At 41.7% G+C, this 11,354-nt stretch overlaps 2 protein-coding genes across 2 annotated transcripts; one reads left to right on the forward strand and one right to left on the reverse strand.

Moving 5' to 3' along the window:
- Positions 1–266: 266 nt before the first annotated feature.
- On the reverse strand, positions 267–494 carry J4E78_000520 (uncharacterized protein; the record flags this gene model as incomplete). Its single annotated transcript, XM_049361183.1, has 1 exon — positions 267–494. The coding sequence occupies one exon, from the start codon at positions 492–494 to the stop codon at positions 267–269; it is 228 nt and encodes a 75-aa protein (XP_049226466.1).
- Positions 495–3,175: 2,681 nt separating this feature from the next.
- J4E78_000521 (uncharacterized protein) lies at positions 3,176–5,060 on the forward strand (the record flags this gene model as incomplete). The annotated part of the gene is made up of 4 exons (XM_049361184.1): positions 3,176–3,435; positions 3,484–3,850; positions 3,899–4,798; positions 4,851–5,060. 4 exons carry the CDS (start codon positions 3,176–3,178, stop codon positions 5,058–5,060), a joined length of 1,737 nt encoding a protein of 578 aa, XP_049226467.1.
- Between the last annotated feature and the right edge of the window lie 6,294 nt (positions 5,061–11,354).

An 11,354-nucleotide genomic window follows, 5' to 3' on the forward strand; every position in this document is an offset into this window, starting at 1 on the left:
TTCGAACACGGCACCCTAAGCCGCGCCTGCCCAGGTCGTTTGTATCGTAAGTTGCACCATGCCCCAATAGTGAATGTCGTAATCCTGGCAGCGCCGCGAGACCTCCGCCCACCAACCTTCAAACACCATGTCGAGATTCTCGCGTGTCCAGTCCATCGCTAGATCGAACTCGGCGTTCGTGCCCGGTCGTATCTTTCGTCGCAGCCTGAGGTGGGGGTTCGAAATCAGTGTATGTCTCGCAAGTATATCGACGGGACTTACTTCTTCTAGAGAGCATCTGCCCGCTGCATACAGATCTTGATGACGTCCAGGTGGTCCAGAGCAAGAGCTAGTATGACCCAAGAGAGCATTTTGTGGTACATGGGTCTGCTCGGGTGGTCGATGAGCTCTTTGGCTTTGTTGATGGCTGGGTAAAGCTCGCCGGCCTCGAAGAGGTCTGCGATTTCGTTGAACTCCGCTGCGAAGACGGGGTGGTAGATTTGTGCGAGACGCATAGCGATGGAGGTGAATAGTGATGTTTGTTGTAATGGTGAGATGCGGAAGGCTGAGTGGATGTGATGGGTATGGTCCGTGGCTGCCGGTGCTATAGTGGGCGAGCATGCGTTTGTTTGTAGCATGACGCAACTTTAGAGGAAAGAAGTACACGTGTGCGCCTCTACCTTCCTCCCAGAATCCTACATGACGTTAAGCCTCCGCCAAATTCCGCTTTTGTATCAATGCAGTTGGCAGTACACCTGTCTAGCGTTTTCCTTCTATGAGATTCTGGTGCCGAGCAAGAGAGGCTTCTCAGTCCGAATCAAACGGATCACGACCGTTCGTTGGCCAACAAGACAATGCCAACGACTCCGACAAGCCTGCCGAATGTGCAATAGGACGAGGAAATGGCTTTGACTTCGCAGCCAGGCTTGTTCAACCGTATCCGCAATGCGTAGGCTGCAAGGAATCCTCGGCGGTCCAGCGCGGTGTAGCAGCGTGCTAGACATCTATAAGAGTGTGTTTTGAGCGATGATGAGCTCCATGGCTTCTGTTTGATAGCTGTACGTTGCAAGTGTACGAACGATGTCCTTGGAAACGACCTTAGGTCCTTCTTGGTCGGCCGGTCTCGCTTTTTTCACAGCTCTTAAACTTCTTAACACTTCGCTCTTTCGTCAAGCGCGGGAGAATGGCAGGCATTGTTACTATCACAGATACTATCGTCATCACCGTTACTGCGCCGATGGCGTCACCTCCGTTTTTTTCACTTCCAGAACAGTTCACATCAACGACGGAATCCAGTACATTTTACGAATGTGCTCCCGATGTGCCAGAAGCACCAGACACCTCGAAGTCGGGAATAGCGGTATACATTACAGCCGCGGTAGGGACTGTGTTTGCTGTTTTAATGTTGGCGTCGTTGATGGCATATTTGAGGAGATCGAGGATGGATGGAAGGAGACTAAGACATGAGAATTAAGTGCTAGGCGCAATATACCGAAAAGGAAACTTGTCTGATCGTATATCATAATCAAACCAAGAATATTCGAGAACGCGACCACACTCACCGTACCACTGCTACATGATAGAAGCTCGTGATGGTAGAAGCTCGTGCAAAAGTACTGATTCTAAGGTTGAAGCCGGTACTGCTTGACCAAAAATGTAGTTCTCATTATTTCTTCAAATGCGAGGCATTCTCGTATGCGAAGTCACATGTCTGCCTTTGCAAGGCACCCCAGCAACCTTCCATTTATTTCGCGCATTTTCGACTAAACCGATGCTGACAAGATTACCAAGTGCTTGGATATGGACCAATGTCGCCGTCAAACATGGAGGTCGGCGCAATTATCGGCCAGAGCGGTCCAAAGAATCCTTTGGGTGTTGGCCAAGTAGATAACGAGCAGCGAGTGGCCCTCACGATCGCCAATGCAGCGTTGGGTCGTCATCTTGGGGTCTTCCAGAAGCATGGTGCTTAGCGCCAGGGTTCCCAGGTCTGATGATGGCTGCATCCGCTAAGTGAATTCTCCCCGGTAGAGCCCGGGATGGCCATTTCGTTAGTGATTCCATCGCACAACAGCAGAACTGGGTGCTCCGGTTTTGATAATGGTTATCGCTATGGGGATGTCGATCGGTCCGAAGCGTATCGGATGTGGATAGTGTTTAGTATTTTCGTTCTTGGTGTGGAGCAGCTGAGCACGCGATATGTAATGCGAATTGAACGCGGATGTCGTAAGAACGGCAATCAGCAGTAGGCCTTTGTGCGGCGATGGTGACGGCCTAGCTGTGTCGGGGAAGGGACGACACCGTCAGGCGCGTCAACTCCTGCCAGCCGAACGAGGTGCCGGCCCGTGCACGCGCCGCCTAATGCGGGGGCAAAACCGCCGCGGCTGAACAGGTCCTCACGCAGCAATCAACTCAGCTGCCTCGTGATGCGACGCTCGCAATACCGCCTCGTACAAGACGCATCTTCGTCAGGCAGATGCCTCGCCCCGAATAACAAGGCAGAATTCCTCCACGACTCGTAGCGGCAGGCAGCCGGGTGGCAGTTCGCTTTTTATCGGATCCCACAAACGTCAAATATCACCTTATCATGCTAGGAGCGAATTAAGGATAGGCAAGAAACTTGGCTCAGCATGCCATGGCCACCGCCAAGACACACAGAGCAGGGTCCGTCCCACCAGTCCAACTGCATCAAGAAGGAGATATACGCGGAGACGACAGACGCGCCAGCATGGCTCGCTGGACCGGGCGATTGGCGCTGCGCTCAAGGCGCTCTAGAAGACACAAGTCGTCAATATTGGTTGGATCTGGCGGTGCCCGTTCCACACCATTCTTTCACTGCGGTCCTCTTTGCTTGGCCGTCTTGGGTTACTTCGCCCGCCGCGACAAGCCTTCCAACGGGTAGCTCGTTATCAGCACCGTTCCGTGGGACCACTATCTCGCCCTCCCCGCAGCCTCGGTCGTATAACAACCGGTGTACCCTGCTGCTTCAGCCGCTCAAGGCTCTCCGCTGCCTCACCAGTATTTGACGTACCAGCTGTAGATACAGCTGCTTTTCCTCGATACCACCAGGTTCGAGTCGCTTCACGTTTTCGGGCTTGCTTCCCGCGATCACCGCTTACACTCACCCGTGTGCGGCTCTTCTCAACGCGCGCCATAAGGTACTAGTCTACCTGACTATACTCACCACACTTCATTCAAAATGGCCATCTGGAACCGCAAGTCGAGTTCCTCGGACGGCGCAAGTCCTCACGCTTCTGATCCTGAGTATGGCACCAAGCCCGAGTACCAGCACGAGACGGGAGAGGTCGCCGCTGTCGACAGCAATGGCGTTGCCGTCCACTCCGACCACACGCATCTGCACCGTGGTCTGAAGTCGCGCCACATTACTATGATTGCCATCGGAGGAGCCATTGGAACTGGTCTCATTATCGGTACTGGTAAAGCGCTGGCACAGTCCGGGTAAGTAGCACGAATCTGGCGAATATTCATCCTCACTAACAACGACAGCCCGGGTTCAATTCTCATTGCCTACACTTCGGTCGGTCTCATCGTCTACGTCGTAATGACTGCTCTCGGCGAAATGGCCGCTTGGATTCCTCACGCTTCTGGTTTCGCCGGCTATGCTACCCGTTTCTGCGACCCTGCTCTCGGTTTTGCTCTTGGTTGGACTTATTGGTGCAAGTACATCATCACGACCCCGAACCAGCTTACTGCCACTGCTTTGATCCTTTCGGAATGGAAGTCTAGAGATGAAGTCAATCCCGGAGTCTGGATTGCAATCTTCCTAGTCGCCATTATCTGTATCAATTACTTCGGTATCAAGTTCTTCGGTGAACTTGAGTTCTGGCTTAGTTCTATCAAAGTCATCACGATTGTAAGTCTCAAGCGCTTTTCGATGCAAAACAATACTGACTACTGCAAGGTTGGTGTCATCTTCCTCTCGTTCCTCCTTGCTGTCGGTGCTGGGCCTGGTCCGGCAACTGGCTTCAAGTACTACAATGACCCCGGTGCGTTCAAGCCATTCATCGCTGGTGGCTCTGCTGGTAAATTCTACGGATTCTGGAGCTCCTTGGTCAACGCCGTCTTTGCCTATCTCGGTACTGAACTTATCGGTGTTACCGTTGGAGAAGCCCAAAACCCACGCAAGACCATCCCTCGTGCCATTAAGCTTACCTTCTACCGGATCTTGTTCTTCTACTGCTTGTCGGTCTTCTTCTTGGGCATGATCGTTCCCTACGATTCCAAGGAGTTGGCGTTCGCAAACAAGGCTACTACCGGTGCTTCCGCTTCGCCTTTCGTCGTCGCCATCAAGCTTGCGAATATTCCTATCCTCCCCACTATCGTCAACGCCTGCATCTTGCTCTTCACCTTCAGCGCTTCCAACTCGGATCTTTACATTGCCTCCCGTACGATCTACGGTCTTGCTGTCGAAGGCCATGCCCCTAAGATCTTCCTCTGGACTGATAAGCGTGGTGTGCCTGTACCTGCTTTGGCCATATCCGCTCTTTTCTGCTGCACTGCTTTCATGAACGCCGCAGATGATGCTAAGGTGGTTTTCGGTTACTTTGTCAATCTCACCACCATTTTCGGGCTGTTGTCTTGGATTTCGCTTTTGGTGTCGCACATCTGGTTTGTTCGCGCGCGTCGCGCTCAAGGCATTACCAAGGACATGATGGCGTACACTGCTCCGTTCGGTCTTACCGGATCTTACATTGCGCTGTTCTTCTGCATCCTCATCGCCTTGACGAAGAACTTCAGTGTCTTCACCAAGGATCCGAAATACGGCACTTTCGACTACAAGAACTTTGTTACTGGATACCTCGTACGTCACTCAATTCTCTCATGTGCAAATAGCATGCTAACAAACGTTTCAGGGTATTCCGGTCTACCTGATTTGCATCTTCGGTTACAAGTTTATCATGAAGTCCAAGATGGTTAAGCCCCACGAAGCCGATTTCTACAGTGGCAAGGCCGAAATCGACCGCGAAGAGGAGGAATTCCTCGCTCATGCAGCAGAGAAGAAAGCCACCGAGGGTAAGGGTGGCAGCTGGTTCTACCGTACCTTCGTTGCGTGGTTGATCTAAATTTCAACTAGCGACTATATCCGTTAGTTTGGTTTGCTAGATGCCATTGCTGTGTATGCGCCGCAGAAGGTGTTGGTGGTGACCTCACCTAACACTAAGTACGGCAAGATATTCTGAAAATAAATATTGGATTCTCAACTTCACTGCCATTCAAATTTTGGTCTCGAGCTTTCTTGCCATCCCGACCAGAATGCTGCTTCCGTCCGTGACTTGATGCTTTTACACTCCTACATAACATAACTTATCGCTAAAATAATAGAGCAGATATTAGAACGTACAACTATCTACCTTGCTAGGTTACGTTTTAGCTAGTACTTTAGTACTAAGTTTATTAATTAAACTTATTCTAATTTTATTAAATTTAACATTTATACTTATTTTAGTAATTCTTCTATACGCTATACGCTACTATAGCTTATTATCTTTAGTATTAGTTAAAGTAATACTATACTAAAGCTATTTATATAATATTCTTATTACTAAATAAGAACTTTATAAATACTACTTTATTCTTATTTATAATAATAAGCTAACTAATTTTAACTATTAGCTTTACTATTTCTTCTATTTACTACTTAAAGTAGTATACTACTATTATAGTATTAACTCTTCTACTAACTTATATAGTTCTTAGAATATATTTCTATCTGTTGCAGAACGCACCTCTAGATGCTTCTTAAGAGCACAGCACGTAATTATACTAGCACAGAGTAAGATAAGCTCTTAGAAGCGTTACTACTTAAGAGAGCTTTCTAAGTAAGCTTATAATATAATAATTTATCTTCTATTTATTTCTATACTTCTAGACGCAATAGTTATAAGCCTAGCGCTTTAAGAAGACAATATAGTTCTGTATTTATATGCTTAAGACGCAAGACGTTTAACAGAGCATAGTAATACTAATTCTATTACTAATCTTTGCGCTTCTATAGAAGCACTACTCTATTACTTATAATAAGCAACTCTATAATAATCTTTACAGAAGCTTTTACGCTTACTAACTTAGCGCATTAGCCTAAGTAGTTTACCTAGTTTAAATTCTATGCTCTAAGTAGAGGAATTTAGGCTAACGTTAACTCTAACGCTAAAACAGCTACTTCTATCTAGATAAGCGTTCTAACTGCTCTAGAGCTAGTAGCAATTACACAAAACGCTTTAGTTAATAAGCTCTACGCTAATAAGTATAACCTGTTTATTATAAAGTATAAGGTATAAGTAATAGAATAGTAGTTAAAGAGCACTTATATTAAGTATCTTTAGAACTAGGTTAATTAGACTGTTAGCCTAAAGCTTCTAGCTCTAGCTATACTCTTTATCTCTACAGAGAAAGAGGCTACGTTACAAGCACTTATTAAACACCTTAAGTCTGCGCTTTCTCTAGAGGAGAACTACACTAAGAATCTTGTACGCTTATAGTATAGAGCACACCTCTAGAAAGCGTAATAAGAACATGTTAACGCTAAGCGCTAGCAACAGAAATACCTTTATATTCTAGCCTAAGCTAAAGCGTACAAACTTACTAAAGTTAACAATACGCTTACTGTCTAGAACTATTTAGAAGTAATTAGCGTTAGGCTTACTCTAGAATAGAGGCGCTCTATATAGCAGAACCTTATTAAAGCTCTTACTATTAGTAGAACTTAGGTTACTCTTAAATAAGCGTTAAAGATTTTTACTGCGCTAATCTAAGAGCATGCTACTTACTCTAATAGCGGAGGCAGTATATTTGCTGTTATAGAAGCACTGTAATAAGCTCCTAACAATAACAACTTATTCTAGAAGACTAAGAAGAATTACCTATATAGACAGCACTATAAGTAGTCTACTACTATATGCAAGCGCTTAGAAACAGCGCTTACAGGCAAACCTCTAAAGCTTTCTAACAAAGCTAAGGCTAAGATTACTACTAAGCTTAGAGACTTAAAGTACAACAGCCTGTAGAGAGCTCTTAACAAGAAGAGATAGACTGCTCTACAATAAGCACAAATTAAAGGCCTAAACTCTGTCTACCTAGAGTTAATTTAGGCAATGCTTATTAACTCTACTCTTATTATAAGTTAGCTAAGTATTAGTAGTGTATACTCTACTATAAATTTTAACGTCTACCTACTCTCTGCGAGCACTATCTTAGACAATAGAGTAGTAGTACATCTTATTAATAACATGTCTCTGCTTAAGCTAAAGACCTTTATAAGAGCACATAAATTCCGCACTATAGAAGTAGAAAGCTCCTTCTTCTAGGTGCTTAGACACAGTACATAAAGAATTAAAAACGCTTTAACTAGAAAAAGAGGACTATATATAGAGAACCTTATTCTAATAAGTGTAGCGCTTATAGAGAGTTTCTACATTAATATTATCTTAGAAGCAGCCCTTAATAAAGCTAAACTATAGTACCTAGAGTTAGACTTAACGCTTTGTATAGAAACGCTCGCTAACAACTTTATACTAGCAAAGCTTAAGAGAGAGCATAAGCTTACGTTTATTAAATATAATTTTTTAAAGTTTTACCTAACTGTAATAAGCGTAACTAATAACTAGCGCTTATAATAATTCTAGAGGAGCCTTCCTTAGTCTAATTTAGAGGAGCTTTAGCACGCAAGAGCAGGCTACCTAGGTCTAGAAGCGCTCTAAGCCCTTGTTAAGAATGCGCGTAATATGCGTATTAAGAGAATAAGCTAAAGTAAGTGTAAGTATTGCGCTATTACTTATACAAGGCAGCGCATCTTTAGGCAACTACGTAAGAAAGCTCTAAGACCTTATTAGAGGATCTTATAGAATCTTTTTAACTTTCCTGCTAGTTGTAATAGAGAGCTCTAGATTATAGTGCTTAAAGATAATTATAGTAGTAAGATCTATTAATATACTCTCTAAGCTAAAACGCTTATAGAGATTATAAGAGTCTTTTACAACTTTACAAGCTTTCTTATAGCTTAGTATAAGCTTAACATTTACGTTATTATCTAAGATAATAATGTTGCAACGCTGCCTTAGAGAGGCAAGTTACGCTTTAAGATATAGGCTAAAGAGTAGAGCATTATTATAGAGCGTACTTTTATCTACACCTATAAACTAAATAGAGGAGTAGAGAAAGCAGGTTAGAAGATAATTACTAAGTCTATTAAGATAAGAGTTAGTGCAAATCTCTCTAAAAAGCTCTAGCTAGATATTATAAAAGTAGCAACCTAGCTATATAACATAAGCCTGTTGTATGCTTATAATCTCTTAGTACCTAACACTATGCTTAACGCATAGTGTATAGAGCACAGTAAGAAGGTCTGTGCTGTTATAGCTAACCTTCGCCTAGATTAGAGCACTATCTACGCCTATAGCTGTAGAGCTTACCTACTTAATAGAGAGCAAGTAGCTAGACAAGACAAGCGCAACTTTAAAGTTATACTAAGAGGCTATATTAGATACCTAGTAGAATATAGAGCGTCTAATATTTATAGAATATAAGTTCTAAAGCTTAATTAAATAATTATAACAAGAAACGTAAGCTTTAATAAGGAGCTTTTCTACAAGAGTAGCGCTAAAGGTAGCTAGAAGCACTTAGTAGAAGAGCTTACGCAGATTATTAATCTTCTACATAAGAATAAGCTATACAACGTAGAAGAAGCGTATAAAGACATCTTTAACTAACTCCGCGCTACAGTAGGCAAAACACAAGACTAGTATACTTCTAAAAACTCTATCTAGAAGCTAGAGAGTAGTATGTTGCAGCTTACTATTAAATAGGCTAGCTAGCCTAATTAATAAGCAGCACATAATACATCTTCTGCATAGGTAGAAAGCTTAGCTAGCTAACTACTAGAAATCTATGCAGACTCTTAAGAGCATACTAGCCTATTTACTCTAGAGCAAATACTAGAGCCTAGAGCGTACTAGACTATAAGGTCTAGTTAGAAGTATAATAGCAACGCCTAGAAAGTACACTAAACTAGAGAAGAGCGCCTACTAGTACTAAGTAATAAACAGCTTTCTAACATAGAGAGCTTTTATTAGAATAAGGCATATAGTGCTTATTAGAATAGAGTACCTCTAAGTATACTATATTTCTACGCACGCTCTACGTTTAGAACTTCTCTAGAATAAAGCGAAATAGAACTACTACCTACTTCTAGACTAACACGCTAGAGGCGTAATTATAGAAGACTAACGTAATTAAGCTCTAGAATTAGAGAGTAACGCAAAGGCTTAGAAGTAGAAGAACTAGAAGTTTATGCGCTGTATAATCTATAGAATAGTATATAAGACGATAATCTTCTAAATAGTCTTCTCTAATACTTACATAGAGTAGAAGAAGACTAGAAAGAGCTTACAACTGTACACTTAATTATAGTAGCTGCAATCTTAGGTAATATGCTTCTATAGAAGCACAAGCTATCTAAACGCGCACACTATAATTAACTACTACCGCTTCTAAAGAAGTACAAAGATCTTAGTAACTATCTATATAGAAAGCTCTTCTACAAAGCTTATAATAAGAAGATAAATATACTCTATTAAGCAGGTACCTAAGAGAAGATTAAGCGCTTCTTAGTGTAAGAGCGTCTACTTCTACTAAAGTAGGTATTTGTATACAAAGTTAATTAGAACAGCTACTTTGTTAAGTGCAAAGCTTATGTAGTAGTAAGAGAAGATCTATAAGTAATTAATTCTATATACTCTACGTATGTAGTAACGCTCGCCTTACGCTCTTTTAGAATAGTAATAGCAATAGCAGCTAAATTTAACCTAGAGATCCTCTAGTTTAACGTAGTAGAAGCATTTCTTTATGCGCACTAAGAGCACTAGCTAGTTATAGTATACAACATGCTAGATAGCTTTAAGAAGCCTAGTAAGTGTGTAAAGCTTAAGCGTGCTCTCTATAGACTAAAGAACTCTCTACTACTCTAGTATAAAGAGCTCTTACGCATAGTAAAGAAAGTAGGTCTTATTACTTCTAAAGAAGAGCCTTATCTCTTCTTTAATAAATAAAGAAAGATTCTTCTACTCTTCTACGTTAATAATATACTACTTATGTATTACTACACTACTTATTAAGAAGCTTTGCAAGTCGCTAATGCAATAAAAGCAGCATATAATCTAGAAGAGAAAGGCCTAGTTAAATAGTTTCTAGAAGTAAGAGTATTACGCAATTACGCTGCTTATACTATAACGCTTGTATATAACAAATATTTAGACAAGCTCGCTAAGAAGTTTAACTTAGAAAGCACTTCTTTAAGCCTAGCTATACTGCTTCTAAGCTAAGAGCTTGTAAAGTTAACAGACAAAGCAGACAAGAAGGTAGTTAAAGACTACTAAGAGCGTATTAGATTACTGCTCTACACAGCTATTATACTGCAGCCTAATATAGCATACACTACTTTAAAGCTTTTACACTTTCTTACAAACCTAAGCAAAGAGCACATTAAAGTAGTTAACTAAGTAATTATGTACTTATACAAGACTTACTACTAGGCTATCTACTATAGAGCGTACTCTAGAGCAGAACTTATAATTTGCGGCAACGCTTCTTTTACAGATAATCTAGAGACTAGGCGCTCTTTATAAGGCTACCTTATTATGCTCTTTAGAGGTGCTATTATTTAGAAAGCAGTGCAATAAGTAACTATAATAACTTTAACTACAAAAGCAGAGCTTCTTGCCCTTAAGCATGTTAGCAAAGAAGTAATAGCTCTTAAGAGGCTGTTTTAGAAGCTTACTCTTACCTTAGAAGCAGCGTAGACAATTTTCTGCAACAACTAGTAGACTATACGCTTAGTAGTTAGCGCTAATAAGCGCATAACAACACGCCTTAGATATATTAATATCTAAAACATGTAGCTAAGGCAAGAGCATACTAAAGAGTCTTTTAGAGTTAAGTACCTAGAGACTAAGAGCATACTAGCTAATAGGCTTACTAAAAATCTATTAGTTTAGTAATTTGCCCGCTTTAAGAAGCAGTTAAATATAAAGAATATTAAATTATTAGTAGTATTACAAAGCTTATAAAGTATAAAAGAGTTTTTAGCTACTCTTCTTAGAGAGCAGTAGAAAGTGTATTTTAAGCGTAGCCTCTCTTACAGGCCTGCAGAAAACTACTTATTAGAAAAGGCTTTTATTAAAGTACACGCTCTAAAAAGCGCAGCAAGACAAAAAAGTACACACCTAGAACTATAATTAGAGCAACGCTTCTTTAGTTATCTAAGCGCAAAGTTAGAAGAGTACTACTAGTTATTAGTAGCATTCTTACAAGCTTAGAGATACTTAAACTCTAAGGCAAAGAACTAAGAGAGTATAACTTTCTCC

Source organism: Alternaria triticimaculans (genome assembly GCF_023758025.1).
Source record: "Alternaria triticimaculans strain BMP 0046 chromosome Unknown scaffold_1, whole genome shotgun sequence".
Taxonomy (NCBI): Eukaryota; Fungi; Ascomycota; class Dothideomycetes; order Pleosporales; family Pleosporaceae; genus Alternaria; species Alternaria triticimaculans.